The 23,075-nt window shown below is 38.5% G+C and overlaps 1 protein-coding gene across 8 annotated transcripts in view; it reads right to left on the bottom strand.

Moving 5' to 3' along the window:
• msi2a (musashi RNA-binding protein 2a) overlaps window positions 1-23,075 on the bottom strand; it is a 180,770-nt gene that overhangs the window by 105,544 nt on the left and 52,151 nt on the right. For all 8 annotated transcript variants that reach the window (XM_051908708.1, XM_051908710.1, XM_051908712.1 and 5 more), the window contains exon 6: window positions 15,663-15,755. In XM_051908708.1, coding sequence (XP_051764668.1) covers window positions 15,663-15,755 — 93 coding nt within the window. The remainder of the gene's footprint in view (window positions 1-15,662; window positions 15,756-23,075) is intronic.

Genomic DNA, 23,075 nt, shown 5'->3' with positions numbered 1-23,075 from the left:
AGTCAGTGTTACACAGTGTTCAGCCGTACACGGATTACATTACTTGGCCACCGTGGCACCGCCCCACTGTCTTTTAAAAAAAAAAAATTTAATAGAAATAAAAACCATTTAGTTTAGTTGGACAACGGATGCTACAGTTATAAACTGAAAGCATCTGCTCTGCTCCATACAGAACGAGTCACAGCAGGAGTCAGAATTCACTTATTACGTGACAAGAGTAAGGAGAGATGAGATGACTGACAGGACGACGGAGGAGGATTTAGTGTGCAACACATCCTGAGCGTCATTGACAAATATCTTATCTTATAAAATATGCATTCAAGTACCATCGCTCCCTATACATAAAGTACAAGTGATCGCGAATTCAAAAGTGAAAGTGAAAGTGAAAAAAGCGAGCACGCATTCAAAAGCAATTACCCCCTCCCCCGGTGTTATCGGTAATACCATCGTTGTCGCAAGTTTCCTCACAGTGACATCCCTAATAAGGCTACATTTCTCTGAAACAAAATAGATTTTTAACATAATTTTATGATGATATTATTAATATTTTCTCTCTAGGCCACTGTGAAAACAGACTTCAGAAGAAGAACAGGGACCATTGAACACCAAACTGTGTCCAAACACAGGACTACAAAAGTGACAGCAAACCTCAATATTCACCAAATTCTACAAAAACCAACCACAAACAACTGCACTAAACCAACATTCACGAAAGAGCTGTAATTGCTAAAATGTAATCACAGAAACCAAAGCTAAAACGTGAAAAAGAGTCATGATCACAAAACCTGGAACTTCAGCATCTGCCCTGGCCAGCTCGAACACCTGACTAGAATATTATTAAACACTGTGGATAGTTTTGGAGAGAAGTGTGAGAAGCAGATCCCCTTCATCAACATCTCTAAAGTTATTGGCAAGATATTCTGTCCACTGGAGACTATTCAAAGTTGAATTAAAGGGATAGTTCTATTAATAGTTAATAGTTACTCACCCTCAAGTTCTTCCAAACCTGTATGAATTTCTTCTGCTGCAAACAAAAGAAGTTATTTTGAAGAATGTTGGAAACCAAACAGTTGATGGACCCCACTGACTTCCATAGTATTTTCTTCCATACTATGGAAGGCAATGGGGTCCATCAACTGTTTGGTTAACCATATTCTTCAAAATAACTTCTGTGTTCAGCAGAAGAAAGAAATTCATACATGTTTGGAACAACTTGAGGGTGAATAAATGATGACAGAATTTTCATTTTTAGGTGAACTATCCCTTTAATAAATATTAGTAACAAATAATATTTATTGGTTAAAGTTTAACCACTGTTTTCTGTTTTATCAAAACCTTCTCTACAGGCCGCTGTGAGAACAGACTGCAAGCATTCTACTGAGGACAGAGAGAGAGGAGCATACTCGATACGTCCTTCCGTACAGGCAAAAGCCCAAATTCAGCCATGGACAAAAAGGACTGTGGAAACAGAAAAGAGCCGGTGCCGAATTTTAATTAGCCACTTAAAGAATGAAAGATTCTGCTCCCAGTTGCCCTTGCCTTCTTAATGACAAGGAACTTTGAGCAGTTTTCCCAGGCACTCGGCCAAAATACGCAGTCTATTCTTCTCTCTCTCTCTCTCTCTATCTATTCTTTAATTAATCTGCTTTTCTCATTTGTAAGGTTTTGTTCCAGCAGCTTCACTGTTTGTGCTCGGTGAAAGAGAGAATGACTCTTCAGCACAAGAGAGAAAACTCCAAAACTCTCTCTCTCTGCTCTATTGCCACTCATGGCATCCTCTCTGTCAAAACCATCTGTTCCTGGAGACAATGGTGTCATGTCTGTGAAAAACAGCCCAATTCAGGCTTTATTTCATTGGTCGTAAAGCTTAATGTGGCCGGAATGCTCTCAGATATCTGAGCAATGCTGCTCCCCAGAAGTATCCAAGCTTGAACTATCTAGTACATACTAATGAGCGTGTGTGTGTTTGCGTGTTCGTTTAATTCTGAACGCATTAATCAAGGATTTGTGTAACTAATAATCTACCTAGAATTCTATGAGTCAAAAACTGCTCAAAAATAGCTCAAAAATGTTTAATTACAGAAAAATTCCATACAAACCACTGAGCTCATGAACAACCACACTATCAGTGTTCAAGAGGACACAGCAGGTAGATTCACTTTTACTGACAATCAGCATAAACTAAGCCAAAATCGTTAATATTAACGAATATCAAAATGCCCAGTATCATCAGTCTTTCATTATCGCTTTAATTAAAGCAGCTTCAAATCTAAAGAATTTCCTGTATCGTTAAAGGTCTCTGGGAATGAGGGGAAGTGTCTCCTGATGTCTGGAAGGAATGAAGCCGAGATCATTTACACAAGGATTTAACACTTTCTTTAAATTCATTTGTTCATGAGTTTAAATGTCAGAATTGTCCAAAGGGCTCTCTTTGTATTTTAATATTATGTTCACATTTTTTTCTTTTTAAAATAAAATAGTGATTTAAAAGTATATCTAAAAGCATTTTACCTGAAAATAAGTACGTAAACAAATACTAAAAAGATTTTTGTCTTTTAATTAAATTATAAATCAACTTAAAAAAAAAAATACAAAGTAAAAATACATTTCATTTTTATTTAAAAATTGTATTTTATCTACAATAAATTAAAATGAATGTTAATTAAAAATGGGATGTATTCATTTTTTTTTTATTACTACTACTACTACTACTACTACTACTACTACTACTACTACTACTACTACTACTACTACTACTACTACTACTACTACTACTACTACTACTACTACTACTACTACTACTACTACTACTACATTAAATTGTCAGTTAAGGTCAGCTGAAAGAGTTTTTGGCCACTTTGTTCTGTACCTGTCCTTCTGAAGTGACTGCTTAATCGTTCATGCCAACTAGACTGATGCTACATCTTCGCCGTCTGTCTCCCAGCAGCTGTGTTAGCTGTGCCGTTAGTGAGTGCAGGGGTCAAAACTTCCAGCATAAATCAACATGGCCACTTCAGTCTCTCGTCTCAAAACAGGAGAACACACAGTCCAGTCTTTGAGACGCTGAATCCCTAAATTATTGTTTCTGATGTGGGAGACAGATAAATGCAGGTTGCACATGACTCATCTCACTAAGCTGACACAACTGCAGCACTAGACCTAAATCATATCAATTAAAATCACCTGACTTCGAATTGGCACTTTTCTCAGCCAAGTCTTGTGATATCTGCAGCTTGTGTAACACTGCATGAAAAATAGACATGACTGTGCTTCAGTGTTTCCTGTGTGAAGAGAGGACTACCCTTTAGTCTTAAACCCTAAAGTGAGCCCTCCATTGTCCAAGACAATATTCAAAAGGACCTCCATTTAGGTTAACCCTCTGGGGTCTGAGGCTAATTTGGGGCCCTGGAGAAGTTTTGACATGCCCTGACATTTGTGCTTTTTTCAGTTGCTTATAAACATATTAATGACAAAAGTCACATTACACTGTATTCAGCACAAACTAGGATACAATAATATGTGAGCAACAAGTATGTACATGTTTGTATTTTTGAGAACATTACGTATATGCATGGTTTAAAAAAAATAAAAAATAAAAAATAGCGACTTTCTAACACCGCGTCCCAACAAGACGTGATGTGATGCCGCAACATGCAATAAAAGGTATCTCTTCCATGTTAATCAGAGTTTTTGTCCTAACTATCTGCGATGGCAACGCGACAATTCTATTTTAGAAACGGTTTCTATTTTTCTGCAATGTCACAGCTGAAACAACAATGCAATGATAATTTCAGGTAAGGTTTGTGTGCTTTATTTAATGTTAAAAGCATCTAATGTGAGTTTGAATATCATTTTGTGTGTCTTTTATAGCCATACTGAAAGTATCAAATGGATAATTCACCTCAGATCAAATTAAAGGAAACAAGAATGTTCAAACTGTCAGTGTCAAGTGTATTCTGATAACAATTGTTTCAGTAACTCAGTACGTATTTTTAATAATGTTAAAATGGCCTATTATTCATTAATTTGATTATGTACTTGTCCATTTTGTTACGAGTGCTGGGAGCTTGCCGAGAGAGCCCACCCATGCGCTCTTCTGATTGGCTGTGATTTTTGATTGACTTTATCATGTCTCACAGTTGCATTGCATCTGGTGTGGACAGACAAATTATTTGCCACTGGAATTTTATCACATTGCATCTGGTTAGGACACGGTGTAAGGCAGCATCCCAACCAAACTCACACATACAGCACTGAGGGCTCAAATCCACAACTGACCAATCAGAATTGAGTATTCCAGTCGTGCAATACATGAATTTATTGATATGCATGACAAAACTCTGTAATTTACTCCCATTTTCATGGTGTGCAAGTGTGTGTGTGTGTGTGTGTGTGTGTGTGTGTGTGTACAGTGGCCAATTAGAGCAACTCAAACAGCTGTGAATAAACTGACACACACAGTTTCACTCTGAAGGCCTTTCAATTACACTGGCTAGTGCTCTCTCTCTCTCTCTCGCACACACACACACGGTCATCTGGGACCTCAAACCATGTACCATACTAGAGTCTCCAATCTTATTCCTCTCTCCACACACATACACACACCATGCAAGTGTGGATTGAGGATAATGGATGCTCATGTCATGCGAGAAGATGCCAGCGTGTATGTGCGCACATTTGTGCGTGGAGACACTAAGGTCAGCCTGGTTAATGAAGCAGTCTGTTAATGCTAACGATGATTACCTCTCCCCGCCTGAACATTCATTCACTGTAATCACCACACACACACACAAAAATTATTTATTTAGGTAGAAGTTAAAAAAAAATTACAGACAAATAATTCCTGTGGAACAGGTCAGTGACTTTCTGAAAGGTTAAAACCCATGGGCTGGTCTAACTGATTGGTTAAAGATTTGAGCTGGTAACCAAATTGGTTATTTCAACAGAGCAAGGAAGTTTCCCATTATCCATCTCCTTTAAACATCTGATCCTTCCGTCACTGGAATAAATCTATTGAATCACAGTTGTTCGACATCTGTCAACACTTAAAGACGTAGCTGTTCTTTCTTGCTCCGTTAGCTACACGCCTGTACTCCCGGTTAGTGAATGTAGATCAGTGTCTTTCATCATTCATTGGCTCTGGGTACTGCTGGCAGCGATCAGCAAACTTGTCACTGAAGTGTGTGTGTGATTGACTCCGGGCGCATTTACTGAAGATCAGTAAACACAGTCGAGAGAACAAAGCAAAACAGCGCACTCCAAAGAATTAAAACAACAGCTAATTAATACAGAGCTGAAGATAGCATCATCATTATCTGCACATGCTGATGATGAAGAGAAGAGAAGAGAAGAGAAGAGAAGAGAAGAGAAGAGAAGAGAAGAGAAGAGAAGAGAAGAGAAGAGAAGAGAAGAGAAGAGAAGAGAAGAGAAGAGAAGAGAAGAGAAGAGAAGAGAAGAGAAGCTACCATAGATGTCTCCAAAATGAAGTATATAAGATTTAGCCAACTTCTGGGCTAGTTTTTTTTTTTTTCCCCTTCTTCAAAATTTCATTTAATATTATGGCTATGTTAAAATCACACACAGTTAAAGTGTGGAGGCTGTTCTTTAAAGGTCATACAAGCACTTAGGCAGCAAAAAGTCAGAAACTATCTTCTTGTTTCTCTCTCTTGCCACCAGCTCCTTCAGGTCAAAGACAATCTAGAAGCTTCCCACCTTCTTAACACACACACACACACACACACACACACACACCAGTGTGATTAACTGTATGACTGACGAATTTAAGCAGAGAACAGAAAGCTGAAAATTACTGAAATGATCTAATTGAGTTTGACATTAACCCTTCATAGAAAGAGAGCAGAACAACATAAAGGGGAAAAATAAATAAATAAATAAAATAATAATAGAAAAAATGATTTTGAGCATGTCAGAGGAGCCTGCAGTTCATCTTTTATCAATGAACTATATACCCAGATTGTGTGAACAGCTGTTACAGCACAAAAACCTTGTGAAGAAGCGCTAATTAAAGACATGTTGAAACTTGCCTTCTCTGTCTAAATAAAGACAGCAATGAGAAAAGTTCATACAGCGCAATTCTCAAATCACCAATTTTTTCCCCCCCGATTCACAAACTTGCCTTCTCTGTATTTCAAATTAAAGACTGCAATGAGAAATGTTTTCATACAGCATGATTCTCAGATCACCAATTTTAACGTTTTTCTGATTCACAAACTGTATAAAAACAGAGAATCATCACTTTGTGTGTAAAGAAACTTGGTGGTTGTCAGGTACACATAAGGGGCTTTCGCACCAGGTGGTTCTAGGAACTAGCCACCAGGGTGGTTCTTCAAGAACTAGATGTTCCTCTAGGGCCATTTTCTGATTGCATTCGCATTGCCAATAGGAACTCTAAAGTGACGTAAGCCGCGCTTCTTGCTGTGACTTTTAATTTGACGGCGCTGAGAACGCCAGAGCCTGAGCACGCAGCGCTCACATTCTCAGTCTTCATTAGTTTATGATCTGTTTAACAGCCTATCTAATATGTTATTAGATAGAACTGTCATACAAAGAAAGAAGACAGTGTATGAAAAAGTATTAGCATTTTCCATGTGGTTGATGTCCAATGTCACTAGCTGAGCAGAAATACATAATCATGCTTCGCTTGGTCCCCTCAAAGTTGCGTTGGATTTTCTCCTTAGTGATAGATGGACCTCTCAACCTTTACGCTGTTTTCCATGTTCATAGAGTTAGATTGTGGAGTAAATATACAGACTATAAACTGTGTGTACACAACTTTTTTGTTCGGCCAATCAGCATACACTTATGTCACTGGTAGTTCCTATTGTGCTGGGTTACACTTTATTCTGAAGTAGGAGCTAATTCAGTTCCCCCAAAAAGGAGTTCCTAGAACTAAACGGGCTTTTGCACCGGAGGAACCTTTTCATAGTTCCTAGAACTATTGGCTGAAGTACCCAGATTTTGCGTGTACCACAGGAACTAGGAACAATTTCAGTTCTAGGAACTCCTTTTGGGGGAACTAAATTAGCTACTTCTTCAGAGTAGGGTCTAAACCAGCACTATAGGAACGATCAGTGACGCAAGTGTATGTTGTTTGGTCAAACGCAAGTCAAACACCGGCACCTGGCATTTTTAAAAAGCTGTGTAAACATATTTACTTCACGAACATGGAAAGCAGCAATAACGGCATTTACCCGTTATCTGCAGGGTTGTGTTCTTTTCTCAGCCTCGATGATACGTAATACTGAAAGTCGTCGTAGGAGATTTCGTCTCTTAGCCCCACTTTTTGCTCTTTCTTTCAGTCAAATCCCTCTCTTTTTGTCGGCCTCATTTCATTTGTCTGATGAATTAAATAAAAATTATCAAAATCATTATGATGATGATGATGATAACCACAGAAGTCACTAGAGAGACTGAGGAAGTGATGACTCCAAGTTTCTGACTAAGCCTAGGTGATTCAATTACATTTTAAGAACAAGGAAATGGACATGAGGGATCAGTAATCAGTGAAATGCTGCAAATATCAGAGCTGAGAGTCATGTAATGAACAGAAAGGTGATATAGAGAAAGAATGTTACTTAAAGCATGTGCAAAATCACATCTTACAAATAGAAAATAAAAACAGATAACATTTTAGTGGGGGTTCATGTTATGAGTAGAGAGAGTTATGAATTTTTTCCTCAGATTGCCTTTAGCTGAGCTGCATTAGAGGGTCAGAGGTCACCGCAGACACAGAAATGAAACCTCACTTGCAAAATTCACTATAATTAAAACCTTTCCAAAGTCACAGGGCCACAGACATATTGAGGCTATCTGAAATGTCTCCCTGGGCAGAAGATCCTATGAGAGTGTGTTGCATCTGCAGATTCAAAATTAAAGATCATAAAAATTTAAGTGAAAAATATACACTACTGTTTTAAAGAAATTAATACTTTTATACAAAAAGGTGCATTAATTTGATCGAAAGGGAGAATAAAGACATTTATAACGTCTTAAGATTTCTATATCAAATAATTGCTGTTCTTTTAAACTTTCTATTCATCAAGGAATAATAAAAAAAGCATCACAAATATTAAGCATCACAAACATTTTCAACATTGATGATAAATGTTTATTGAGCAGCAAATCAGCATATTAGAAGGATCATGTGATACTGAAGACTGGAGTAATGATGCTGAAAATTCAGCTTTGCAATCAGGAATAAATTAAATTTGAAAATGCCTTGGTGGGCATAAAAGACTTCTTTCAAAAACAATTTTACCAACCGAACTTTTGAGCTGTAGTTTATAATTCACACAAAGATGAAAATCCTGTCATCACACGCACTCATGTTGTTCCAAACATTTTCTTTCATCTCTGATCCACAAAAGGAGATTATGAGTGAATTACGACTTCAATTTTGATCTGGTCTTTACACAAAGCTACTGTACAGTATTGGCTTCAGAAGAATATAACGCACAGATCTTATGGGCTACTTTTATGGTGATTTTCTGTTCAGCCCCTGGTCACTGTGATATGTCAAAATTTCTCTTTTTGTGTTCCACATAAGAAAAGAAAATCTTTTTCTTTCTTCCGGAACAGCACAAGGGTGAGTAAACAATGGCAGGATTTTCATTTATGGGTGAACTAATCCTTTAATTTCTCTGTTCATCAGAGACATTCAAACAGCAGGAGACAAATGAAGCATGAATGAATGTGAACATATGAGGTTACTTAAGGCCAGATATCATTTCTGAGCTGTGTGTGTATGTGAGGTCCTTCTCAGCCTGAATTGTCTGATATTACAAAGAAAAGCTTTGTTTACTCAGGATATTTACGCAAAAAAAAAAAAAAAAAAAAAGCTTACACATACAAACACCAAAGCACACACAAGTGTGTTTGTTCAAGTGTGCGAAATAAGAGGCTTTAAACAAAAATCCTCCTAATCTGGAGCAAGATGTTAATTCATCTACTCTGGCTCAACGCTCTCTCTCCTGACACACGCATACATACACACAGGGCAGAGGAAGAGGAAAAACAAGGACATAACTCTTTGTCTTTTAAGAGGACAGCCTGTGGGCGGAAGTCGTCTCAGGAGAGGTTGTGAGTTTATGTACCGAAGTACGTGAGCGATCAAACCGCAAAGGTAGAGAAAAAAATTCTGCGCACTCAGCACATACTGTCACGGATACTGTCTGAGAGACTCACACTGAACCCAATTAGATTTCAGTACTGTCAGAGCTGTTCAGACTGCCAGAGTTCATATACTAAAGACATAAAAACGCTACACTTTGCAAGTTGAAGTTAAGTCATAACTTTAAAGGCACAAGTGGATTAGAGCAGGTTAAAAGAACATTCTAGGTTAATTTAATATACATTAAAGTCTATCGACAACATCTATGACGTTCTGCATATTGCCAAAAAAAAAAATAATTGTGACTCAAACTCAAAAATAAAAAAACCACTGTAAAAACGAACAGTGAAATTAATTAAATGAAATGAGTTCGTATCACTCAAATAATAACGAAAGTTCATTGTACTTAATAGAAAAAAGTTGTGTGAACTAAAAATTTGATTGTAGTGAGCTGAACTTAATATGATTGAGGTGCAGCAGATTTATAATTCCCAGCATGCTTTGCAGCAGACTGTATAAGGAAAATAAATGTTAAAATTATTTTGTTATTTTGTATGTTTTTGCTCAAGATTAATATAGGGAGACATAAATTAGTGTTTAATGTAGTGTTATGTTGAGATTTACAGGAGGTTCTGTTATGTTAGTTTTGTAGGGTTACCATTGTGGTGAAGAGTAGAGCCTGTGGTTAGGTTGAGGATGGGCTGCAAAACTTAAGACCACAAACTGTATGTTGTTTGATTATATACATGCAAGTATATAATGACAGTCTCTTTGATAGTTATAATAGCATGTGTTATTTGCTATCTAACATTTAACCATGAAGATCTGAATGTAATGTTTATGTAAATGAACTGTATGTAATTAACATTATGATGAGTGGGGCGAGGCTGAGAACTGTGGGAGCGAAGGGATGGCGGTGACGTGATTGTTAATGACAGACACCTGTGCACCACACTGGCTTGCTCCGCTTCCAAGGCTCTTCGCCCCGCAACACAACAATTTTAAGTCCTTGTTCTACTAACTTAAAAAAAATAACTTTACTTAAATCTTTTGAGGTAATAGGTTTCCTCAAATGTTTTGAGAATTCTGAACTTTTTGTGTTTTACAGTGCATTTACAGTAAATGTACAACAATGTAAAGTCATCCTCAACAGTATTAAAAACAAAACACTAATTTGTCCGCTTAAGGGTTAAATACAAGACTAAAGGGTTAAATAAAATTTCAAAATCAACCAATACTAATTAAAAAAACAAAAACACTAAACTATCAAATTTCAGCCAATAACCATTACAGTCCTAATACTGCATATCATCCCTAATTTTTAATCAATATATTTCAGTATTAAATGAAATATTCATATTTTAGTATTCATTATTTTTAATTTACATTCTGGTATTGCCTTCTCAGTGACTGCCCTCGAATTTAGCAGCATAATTAAGTTGCCGAATTGTTGGAACAGCCTTTATGTTTGAAGTGCACTTATGAAGCCTTAAAATGCTTTAGAACAGAGTGTTTAAAAATACACCTAAAGGACAAAAGGCAGATCACTTCTCTTCTTTTCAGAAGCACTGTCAAGAGCACATGACAATATGACACTTGAATTTCATTGCTCTTTCAGTTGAAGAGCTGCTGTCAATCGCAGGTTGGTGATAATTCTCTGAGATTCAGCTTGTCAGTGAGGACTCCTCCAAAAACACATGGGCCAGACTGATGCCGCTGGGTATCACGGATGCCTGAGGAGCACTGGCCTGTTTCAGGATCAGTATCAGAGCCAGTACGAGATCACCACACAGACACACTCCATTTACAGAGGGATGAAGCCTAAATATCACACTAATGCTGCAGTATTGGGTGTATTCCTGTAGTCCCTGTGGACGCACAGGCATCCAAGTGATCAGCTCCTCTAAATGTCAGAGAGGGGGACGTTGTCTCATGCCTGTCTGCAAACGCCACCATATGAAAAGCCAGGAGAATTCAGACTGTGTCCCACAGTGACAACAACTAGAAATCTGCATATTAGAACATCATTCTACTCCCAACTCGCCTCAAACTGACCCCACTAGGAAATCAGTAGTACCTCCATTAAGGTTTCAACAAGATAACAGACTCTCTAAAGAAGTTGCTTAAAATTAATAAGACAATTAAACATGGGCTTTCTCTTTTTTTCCTCTCCCATTTGCGTCGACTAAACACCAGATTAAAGCTCATAAACATCTCGAAAGCTAGTGTGTGCCAACACAACCGTCAAAGGTTTGGGGTCAGTAAGATTTTTTTCATGTTTTGGGAAGAAGTCTCTAATGCTCACCAAGGGGCTGTTCACACAGAACACGTTTTTTCCATTCCACTGCACTACTTTTCAATTGTTTTTCAATGTAAACACACAAGATGGACGTCTTTAACCTTTGCGCTGGTGTCTCGCTTCTTTTGCAGCGTCTCACGCTCAAGTTAAAAGAAATTTAACTTATTAAATTGTATCTTTAGATCTTGGACCTGTTTTTTTTGTTCCACTGACCTGCGTCTCACGTTTTTAATAGCAAAAACGCATTCTGTGTGAACCGGCCCCAAGGCTGCATTTATTCAAAAATGAAAAGTACAGTAAAAACAGTATGAAATATTACAACTTTTTTTTTACTTCAATATATTTTAAAACTCACACAAACTCTCTTCAGAGTCACATGACCCTTCAGAAATCATTCTCATGTGCTAATTTGCTGCTCAAAAAGCATCATCAAAGCTGAAAACAGTAGTGTTGCTTAATATTTTGTGAAAACCATGATTTTTTTTTTTGATTTTTTTTTTTTTTTTTTAGAATTTTTTGATGAATAGAAAGTTCAGAAGAACAGCATTTATTTCAAATAGAAATATTTTTTAACATAATACATTTTTCTGGAACCATTTCATGCGTCCTTGATGAACAAAGATATTACTTTATTTAAAAACAAAAAAAAAGCCCTTACTGACCCCAAACTTTTGAATGAGTGTAATGAGTGTCTCATACAGTATATCATCTCAAAAGACAACAGCACACACCTTAACAACAAAGCCACAAGAATATGAGCAAAACCATGCTCATTTCTAAAGCAACACTTTCAAATGAACATTAGAAAAGATTGGGAAAGAATGCTTTTATTTGACCTGTGTATGTGCACTTTGCTGTAGGCAAATGTATGACAAACATACACACACTGAAAGCAGATGTGGTATTATATGGGCCACAAAATGTAAAGTTATGAAAATGTGCACCTGTAACTAAAGCTATCAGAATCATAGCTCACAGACACTAGATTTTCAGTGACAAAAATATGACAAATACAAAAAATCCAAAAAGAATGAGGACATTCTTGCACACTAATTTTTCTAGACCTTAGACAAGTGAAATCCTCCTGCATCTATTTCAGTGTTTTTAAATGGAGTGTGCGAGTCGTTTTGCAGTAGCTGGGGCAGTGAACATCTGCTAATGGTCATTAAATCCATTTGGCTGAAGTTATTACGCATTCATGTCACTAAATGAAGCGATACACTCAGACGCCACACAAACGGAAACAGTCATCTGCCTTTTTTTTTTAATTACCGACTTGCTATTTAGAAAATCTCAATGCACACTAAACATCTGCCATGATATCAGAAACACATTTCCTGTCTCTGACCCCACCATCATTGTATCCTCTGAAAACAATTCTCTGTTTCCTCTGAGCGGAAGAACACAAGCACCCTGAGGTGGCAGCAGTGTCTCTCTCTCTCGTGTCTGTGGAGGGAGTCGTTCTGAGCGATGGCCAGCTGTGTCTCTGTGTGATGTTCAGAGCTGCACTTGAGTGAACTCTCTAGTACACACTTGTGTATGTTCTCTTCCCTGTATGAGCACACACCTGCGTGAAGAACATCAGTGTTTGTGCTCAATAACTGCTGCTCCGCTTCTTTCCCTCCATCGCAGTGGACCACCGGTACTAAACCAAAAGGTGCAGACTAATAAACCAGAACATGCAATAGATTTAATTAGATGTAAAAATGAAAAAGAGGCTGTGAGAGACAGAAGTCAAAACTATGCACTGTTGTTCACCCTGGTGTCTTCGTTTAGTGAACGAAACACTGAAAACTTCTTTCCACAGTGTTTTCCCTGAGAGAGGTAAGAAAACTGTGAAATCACCACCTGTTTCCTGATTTCAGTTCTTAACCAACCGCCACAACTACCCAAAAAACACGCTTACACAAAATTAGAAACATACACAAACTCACCCTGATCACAGAAGCACATAAACCACATCCATGCAGAGACAACTGACATACACACACACACACACAAATAAATGATGGCATTTAAGCGCACTTAGAAATTCCAAACATGTCCAGTCCAGACATGTGAATGGCCTGACCGCTGTCTCTCTCTCTCTTTAAGTCTAAAGGATCGGGTTCCCATCTGCGGGAGTCTCAGTGCTGCACAGACACACAGAGATAATGGCAGGGTGCAGCGGATGGTCAGTTTATTTAATAAACATAAAAATCCACCTGAGAAAGAGAGGCTGAATCCAGTCTGTGAGAAAGAGAGAGAGCTGGGAGGCTCTGATTTCAGACGACATGTTCAATCACACTGATTCCTGCTCAGCCTAGATGATTGCGGTTGTTGTGATGAATATTTACTCTTTGATTCATTTTTATTTATATAAGCAGACAGGTAATAGTAACAGCCTGCAGTCCTTCATTCAGAGTTGAAAATTTCCATAACTATGGTAACAATATCCATATAAAAATACAATCCAACTTCACCCGTATCCCTAACCACAAAAATCTAGCCATACCCATGCTTCAAATCCCACCCACTCCCGGCCAATCACCACTCCCAACTTTAACCTCTTTATGCCCAGCAGTAAGGTATGTTGGACTTCATACGCCGCTGCATAGACCAATCGCCATCTGGCTTGAGGCAGTACATGCCGGTTGAAAATTTTGTCTGACTTGAGACGACGGCACATCGACACAGTGTTTTTACAGTAAAACAGTAAAAACTCTTTTCATGTAAAATTAATGTTATATTGCATCATGTAATGTTATATTGTCATATTTATCGACTGATAACTGATAAAAAAAAAGACCCAACTTTATTGTTTTTTTAAGTAGTATAGGCTTATGTTGAACTTCTGAAATGTTGTGTATCCGATAAATATTGCACCCAAATCAACTTCATCTGTGATAAAAATACTGCACGAACGTCAGGTCAGGTGTCTGACTTGACGTCTCCATTTTCAACTCCTCCCCAGCCTGCAAGCCACAAATCTCACAAAACAATTAAATCCAGGAGAAGTTGAACACAACTTAAATCCCCACATCCACACATTCCAGCTCCTCCCCCATTCATTAACCAAATTTAAACCCCACCTCACACATTCCAGCTCCGCCCCCATTCATTAGCCACACTTAAACCCCACCCCCACACATTCCAGCTCCTCCCCCACTCATTAGCCACACTTAAACCCCACCCCCACACAGTCCAGCTCCGCCCCATTCATTAACCACACTTAAACCCCACCCCCACACATTCCAACTCCTCACCCATTCATTAGCCACATTTAAACCCCACCTCACACATTCCAGCTCCGCCCCATTCATTAGCCACACTTAAACCCCACCCCCACATATTCCAGCTCCACCCCCATTCATTAGCCACGCTTAAATCCCACCTCACACATTCCTCCCCATTCATTAGCCACACATTCCAGCTCCGCCCCATTCATTAGCCACACTTAAACCCCACCCCCACATATTCCAGCTCCGCCCCCATTCATTAGCCACACTTAAATCCCACCTCACACATTCCTCCCCATTCATTAGCCACACATTCCAGCTCCGCCCCATTCATTAGCCACACTTAAACCACACCCCCACACATTCCAGCTCCACCCCCATTCATTAGCCACACTTAAACCACACCCCACACATTCCAGCTCCGCCCCATTCATTAGCCACACTTAAACCACACCCCCACACATTCCAGCTCCGCCCCCATTCATTAGCCACACTTAAACCGCACACCCACACATTCCAGCTCCGCCCCCATTCATTAGCCACATATAAACTGCACCCCCACACATTCCAGTTCCACCCCCATTCATTAGCCACACTTAAACCGCACCCCCACACATTCCAGCTCCGCCCCCATTCATTAGCCACACTTAAACCGCACCCCCACACATTCCAGATCCGCCCCATTCATTAGCCACACTTAAACCGCACCCCCACACATTCCAGCTCCACCCCACACACTCAAACCCCACCCCCAGCCACAGCCAGACTTTCAGGTTCTAATGTTTTGATAAAAATACTTCATTCTACAGTCTGTAAGTTTCAACATCACTGAAAACACCAGCAACCGTTTCCTGAATCAACCGCACCGCCTTCATACACCTGTGCCCTCATTTTCAGCCCTGCACTGTAACGAACACATCCGGAGCAGCCATGAGCGAGTCTGTGTTTGTCTAGGCATGGAAATCTGAAGATGTTCATACTGGAATTTAGTTCGGGACTGATGTTCTGGTCTTACCTTTCCAAATTGTTCAAAATACTGTTTCACGTCTTCAACGACTGTGCTTGCGGATAATCCACCCACAAATATTTTCTTTGTTCTTGTGACCATCTGGTGAGAGAGAGAAACAGAAGAAAGAAAACATGAGCAAACCAAAACACTTCAGAGCCAGCGGACGCCTAGATCAATAGATAATACAGAGGAAGAGAATGAGATGAATCATTAATTTGCATAGGTTTCAGTAACAAACGTTTAGATTTATGAAACACCAAGTAGTAGAGAAATAGAGCAAGAAATAGAGCAGACATTTTTACCAAACCGATGGTGAGAATGAGATATAAATACTCTAAGTATCAGTGTTTCTGTAATGCCACTAAAAAAAATAAATCAAATAAAAACTTGCTGAGTTTGTGACGAGTGAAAGACAACAAAAAAGACGATTTAAAAAAAAAAAAAAAAAAAAAAAAAAACACTATACAAACTTCCTCTTGCACTGTCTACATATACTCACAATTAAAAAAAAAAATAGTGAAGACAAAATACAAGAAACTTTGTCATTGATTCTATTTAATGCTTCTCTGTTGACACAGTGTTGATTCCAGTCTCTCCAGCTGCACCTTCTCAAGATTTCCCAGCTAATAATGCTGTTACAAATCACTTTTCACTGATGCCACACACGTGTTTGGCCCCATTAGCGCAGCCTTCCATACAGTTAAACCCTGACATGTTTACTTCTGCTCTGACACACGTCCAGATGCTTTTCAGCTCCAGTCACACATAAAAACAATAACAGAGGGGGAAAAAAATCCATCCTTTTCCCATAAAACTCAATTAAGGGATAGAGGGAAGGAGGGGTGCATTAAAACACTGATTAATTCCCAAGCCGAGTAAATACAAAAGGCTTCTACAGTACACAAGGAGAGGCGACAGGAGGATGAACAAAAGTGCACCAGACGAGAGAGAGAAAGAAAGGCAGGAAGAATTTAAACACATGCACCTTTAGGAAATTTAATAGCCAAATAAAAAGTGCATTAAAACTGTTGCAATAAATCAGTGTTTATCATCCGTTTTTGTTTTTTTAATAGCCACAATAACTTAACAGCTTAATTGTATTGTCAGATCTGTACTGTGAATGTTCATATAATATAATCATATTATGAAATATCGGTCAAAACAAAAGTATGGAATGTGCTCATAAAGGCTGCATTTATTTGATCAAAAATACAGTTAAAACAGTAATACTGTGAAACATTACCATTTAAAATAACTGGTTTCTATATAAATATATTTTAAAACGCAATTTATTTAAGCTTAATTTTCAGCAACTATTACTTCTGTTTTTTGGTGTCACATGATCCCTGAGAAATAATTTTAATATGCTGAATTGATGTAATCAGAATACTTAAAGGATTAGTTCACTTCAGAATTAAAAAAGCGAACACGCAAAGACCAAGTCAAATGGCCTTTACAAAAAAAAAAAAAAGGTAAAACAACTATGTCGGACAATTTTGAAGTTGGAGGAGAAAATGAGATTGAGAATGAGTTTTTCACCCTACCGCGGTACTTCAGCCTACGTCACGCGTGACATTTCCAACATGATTACGTAATCCATGGCGCATCGCAGAGCTAGTGCAAGATGAGCATTTGTGGTTAAAAAGTATATCATTTTTATTTTTTTTAGAAAATGGCAGATTGTTTCACTAGATTAGACCTTTATTCCTCGGCTGGGATCATGTAGAGCCCTTTGAAGCTGCACTGAAACTGCAATTTGGACCTGCAACCCGTTGGTAGCTGGTGAAGTCCACTATATGGAGAAAAATCCTGGAATGTATTACTCAAAAACCTTCATTTCTTTTCAACTAAAGAAAGAAAGACATAAACATCTTGGATGACATGGAGGTGAGTAAATTATCAGGCAATTTTAATTCTGAAGTGAACTAATCCTTTAATACTGATGTAAGTGTATATTTCTCATCCCTAAACCCAGCAATAGTTTGAATGTTTTTTTTTGTTTGTTTGTTTAGTTTTTTATTTTGCAATTGGTAATTCTAGTAAAGAGACATGACATTATTTTTAAACGCTTTATAAATCTGTGTATTCTGTTACTGAATGTGTAATAACCACACTCACCAGCCAACGCACCAATCAAGAGTTGAAGATGATGTTGAAAGTTAACTTACAGGACGTGAAGCAAAGACATGATTGTCTATCTACCTGTCTATTTGCATCAGCACCAGCAGCTTGTATTTGACACTCATTCAGGATGCAAATCAAGCCAGTGGCCGGAGATCAGTGCCTAAAACAAGAGCACATCCACCCGGCAGGCTTTCTGGGGTTATCAGGGTCGTTCAGCCTGGATATTTACCAGCATCCCTGTTCTTATCAGCACAGATCTAGCTAATGGAAACAGCAGCCAGCTCTGTTCCTGCACTAGCAGCAGTCGTTTCATCTGCTTCCTGTGACACCTCTGCTCTCTGCGAGAGGCGTTTCCCTGCCCGCCGCTGCTGCTGCCCTGTCTGTAGATGCTTAAGTTTTTAGCCAGCTCTTTATGCTCTGTGACAGGCCTGCCCACAGGGCTGATGGGATTTCTACAAGCACTGCAACAACGCAATTACTTTCTCTCCTGCTTTCTCTGTGGTGACAACCCGACACGACTGCCTAAATCCTCCTGGAGAAGAGAGAGACAGACAGCACGGTAAAAAGCCAGTGATACAGGAATAAAGTGTTATACAACTTGCATTATTCCAAGCAAAAACGTATAACACAAGTATCAGAGTCTGTTACCACATGGCTCTCCTGCCTGAGAGCGGAGTTTCTATCTGGGACATATAGGAAGAGGCTAGTGATAATATGAGGTCGTCGCTCATTATTTGTGCAGGAATCTGCTTCTGTCACTTATTAAAATGAGATCTGAGTTATGAAGATGTATTCCCAGCTCAGCTCGAACAGGCAGGAACACAGACGACGGGCTCCAGGGAGGAGCCGGAGAAATGGAAGAGAAGAGTAACTTTCCCACCAATCTGCTCGCACACCTGCTGGTGGTTTAGAGCAGTAACGCTGAAGGAGAGTCCAACAGCATGAACAAGGACACACTCAGACACTGAATGACCTCTCTCTGGTTCCCAGAAGGACACAGTCCCCTCTCTCTCTCCTTCTCTCTGCAGCAGTGAGTGTGTTTGAGTGTGTGAGATCTGTCGCAGGGTCACAATGTTTCTCAAGGACATCTTTCACTCTCTGAGCCTCAATAGAATTGAACAGAATAGAATAAAACAGAGCGGAATGGTGTCTTTTTTGCTGGCAAATTTTAAGTGACATTACAGTAAACAACATTAGCATAGTAAAGCATAGTATTAGCATAGTAGCATAGTATTAAAGGGACCATATGGAAAACAAGATATCCAGCCTTTATTTGAAATAAAGATCTTGAAATCTAACATTGAGGTCATTTACATAAAGGATTAGTTCACTCCAGAATTAAAATTCTGATAATTTACTCACCCCCATGTCATCCAAGATGTTTATATCTTTCTTTCTTCAGTCAAAAAGAAATTAAGGTTTTTGAGGAAAACATTCCAGGATATTTCTCCATACAGTGAACTTCAACAGGGACCAACGGGTTGACGGTCCAAATTGCAGTTTCAATGCAGCTTCAAAGGGCTCTACACGATTCCAGCTGAGAAATTAGGGTCTTATCTAGCAAAACAAAATTTAAAGGCCGTTTGACTTAGTCTTTGCATGTTCACTTTGTAAACACTGGGTCGGTACTTCTGCCTACGTCACGTGTGACCTTTCCAACGTGATTTCGTAACGCGTGCAGTCGTGGGCGGCTGGACGCGCATCGCAGAGCTAGTGCAAGACTAGCATTTGTGGTGAAAAAGAATATAAATTGGTTTTTTTTTTTGGTTTTTTTAGAAAATGACCAATCATTTTGCTTGATAAGACCCTGTTTCCTCATCTGGCATCATGTAGAGCCCTTTGAAGCTGCATTGAAACTGCAATTTGGACCTTCAACCCATTGGTCCCTGTTTAAGTTCACTATATGGAGAAAAATCCTGGAATGTTTTACTCAAAAACCTTCATTTCTTTTCGACTGAAGAAAGAAAGAGATAAACATCTTGGATGACATGGGGGTGAGTAAATTATCAGGAAATTTTAATTCTGGAGTGAACCAATCCTTTGAAGATACAGTTGAAAAAACAGCCTGTTTCAGAGTGTCAGAAAAGGTAGAAAATTATAATTTCATTACAAGAACTAACATTACAACCAACATTATAACTTTAGGGAAAAATAAACCTCTATAACGGTAAAGAATAAGTCCCCTAAAAAGGGATAGTACACCCAAAAATGAACATTCTGTCATCATTTACTCACAAAGTCTTTCCAAACTTGCTTTCTTCTGTGGAACAAAGATATTTTGAGAAATGTTTCTCAAAATGAGAGTGTTTTTCTTTCTGTTCATACAATGGAAGTCAATGGGCTCCAATGTTGTTTAGTCCCCAATGTTCTTCAAAATATCATTTGTGTTCTGCAGAAGAAATGCATACAGGTTTGGAATGACATGAGTTGACATGAGGATGAGTAAATTACTTTTAGGTGGACTATTCCTTAATATTACAAAGAAAGTGGCCCTGGTGTTTTGCTCAGTGAATGCTCTTGGATCAACTATGCGTTCCAACTTAAAACCTTTTGGATAGCAGCCCAAAAGCTTTAAAATAAAACCGAAAAAATGTATTTGTTTTGTTCTGTAAAATGGCATTTCACATTAAAACAGGATATTTAACAAGTGAAAAAAAGAGAGAACCAAATCATGAGCTCTAACATCTGAGTTTTGCTGTACAGCCAGAGCTGAAAATATACTCTGAAGAGCCTCTCTAAGACACACACACACACACACACGGTTCCTCCATGACAAGAATGAGAGCCTCTCACACACACACACACACACACACACACACACACACACACACACACACACACACACACACACACACACACACACGCACATACTCTCTTATCCTCCATGGCCCCTGATTTAGTGGATGACAGTATTTGTGGACAGCTGATTACAGTTGTCTGACTTTGGCTTCGTCTCTCGAACAAGGCCACTTGAACCAGAGGGGATCCGTTCAAGCAGAGACCTCTTTCCTGTGAGGAGCTTTTCTTCATCCCGCTCCCAATCAGAGCACTTTCTCCCTCAGCTTTTCTGCCTTCTGTTCATTTTCAAAAAGTAGTGATTAGAATGTGGCCGTAGCCATCAGCGATCCACAGCGGCTCTCACTTTCCCAACGGTGATTACAGGGTGAGACATCCACCTGCCCCTGACACCAGATCAGCACACACACACACACAGGGAATTTTAAAGCATTTGTGGTAATTCAACACATCCTTTCAGTCTAAAATTAAAGTGTCTATGAGATGCTTATGCTATGCTCTCTTTATAAAAAAAAGCCAGTGTGGTGTGGACTTGAGTTATCGCCTCCGTTCTGGCTTTCATATGAGTTGTTTTTATGAATGAATAGAGGGAGGAAGTGTCCACACAAACAGAAACAGCTCAGTAAGATTCTCTCAGTTAACACCCTTCAGATGAACAGAGAGAGACCTGCTCACATTTATGAACATGGCGCTGACATCTGCACACTAGGTGAGCTTCCTATGCAAAATTAATATCCACAGGAAATGTGAAAATGCCACATAGAAACAGTGAGTGTGTCACTGGTGTCACAGAGTGATAACTCTTGTGTTATCATTGGCAGCTTAACTAAAAATACTCTCAGACAGAGAAAGAGAGAGCGAGAAATCTGTCAGAATCATTCCTGCAAAATAAACTTTCTCATAAGAAAGAAAAATCAAAAACGGATCTTTTACATCTCTAATTGCTTCTAGACAGAAATGGCATTAAATGGAGAATTTGTTTTTGTTTTAGACTTGTCTCCTCTCTGAGCTATACTAGCTACTTAATGTTATAGCTCTGTACTCGTACAGAGTGTCAACAGTGGACCTTTATGAGTCTACTTTTATTTCTCCTAAAAAACTTTAGGAGAAGTTCTTAGTTTTCCTTCATTTATGTCAACCACTGAGCATTCTCTGATTTTCACTCATCCTTCAACACAGACTTTCAAAAGCAGTTTAAAGGGATAGTTCACCCAAAAATGAAAATTATCCCATGATTTACTCACCCTCAAGCCATCCTAGGTTTATATGACAATCTTCTTTCAGACGAACACAATCCGAGATATATTTAAAAAATATCCTTAGTCCTCCAAGGTTTATAATGGTTGTGAATGGTAACCCACATTCTGAAGACAGAAAAAATGCATCCATCCATAAAAATAAAAAAAAGTAATCCATACGGCTCCAGGGGGTTAATAAAGGCCTTTTGAAGCGAAGGGATGTTTTTGTAAGAAAAATATCCATATATAAAACTTTATAAATTCGAATAACGAGCTTCCGGTGGACGACCGTAAAATCATGGGATAATTTTCATTTTTGGGTGAACTATCCCTTTAATGAACCAGACTATCACAGCGTACAGTATGCCTAAGTTAACTGACTTTTAAATAGATCAAAAGTGACAGTAAAGACATTTATAATATTAAAAAAATATTTCTATTTCAAATAAATGCTGTTCATTTGAACTTTCTATTCATCAAAGCATCATTAAAGATTCATGGTTTCCACCAAAAGATTAAGCAGCACAACTGTTCTCAACATTGATAAGAAGTGTTTCTTGAGCCCCAAATCAGCTCATTAGCATGATTTCTGAAGGATCGTGTGACACTGAAGACTAGGGTAATGGCTGCTAAAAAAATAAGCTTTGTATAACATGAATAAATTACATTTTAAAATAAAGTAAAATAGAAAGCCGTTATTTTAAACAGTAATAATATTTCACAGTATTACTGTTTATATTTTATATTACTGTGATCAAATAATACAGCCTTGCTGAGCATAACAAACTTAAAAAACATTACAAAAAAAAACAAAAAAAAAAACACTTAGCTTGTATTCATTTTCATTCTGCTCTCTAGACATCAGTATTGTCCATTTAAAAACCTACAACAGTTAACCACTAGTCATTACATTACAAAAACAACCTCAAAAATATTGACATTATTAAGAATTCTGAAGAAAAAAAAAGGGCTTTGGCAAAATCCAGAAGGATTTCTCATTGCTATTGAGGAATAGTAATTTTATGATTATGAATTGCTAGCCTCAGGCTGAATTTGGGCATCTGCGCTTGGGAGATGTTAGAGTTTAACAAAAATGACCTCAAATGTAATACTGCAGTTTTCTCTCTCTCTCTGCACCCACTGTCCCGCTGAGTCACCATACACCACAGCTGGAGACAGAGAGAGAGAGACAGAGAGAGAGAGAGAGACAGAGAGAGAAAAAGAGAAAGAGAGAGAGAGAGAGAAAAAGAGAAAGAGAGAG

The sequence above is a fragment of the Ctenopharyngodon idella genome, chromosome 10, assembly GCF_019924925.1.
Source record: "Ctenopharyngodon idella isolate HZGC_01 chromosome 10, HZGC01, whole genome shotgun sequence".
Lineage (NCBI taxonomy): Eukaryota > Metazoa > Chordata > Actinopteri > Cypriniformes > Xenocyprididae > Ctenopharyngodon > Ctenopharyngodon idella.
Note: the sequence above shows the minus strand (reverse complement) of the source record. Positions and strands in the feature narration are given on the sequence as shown.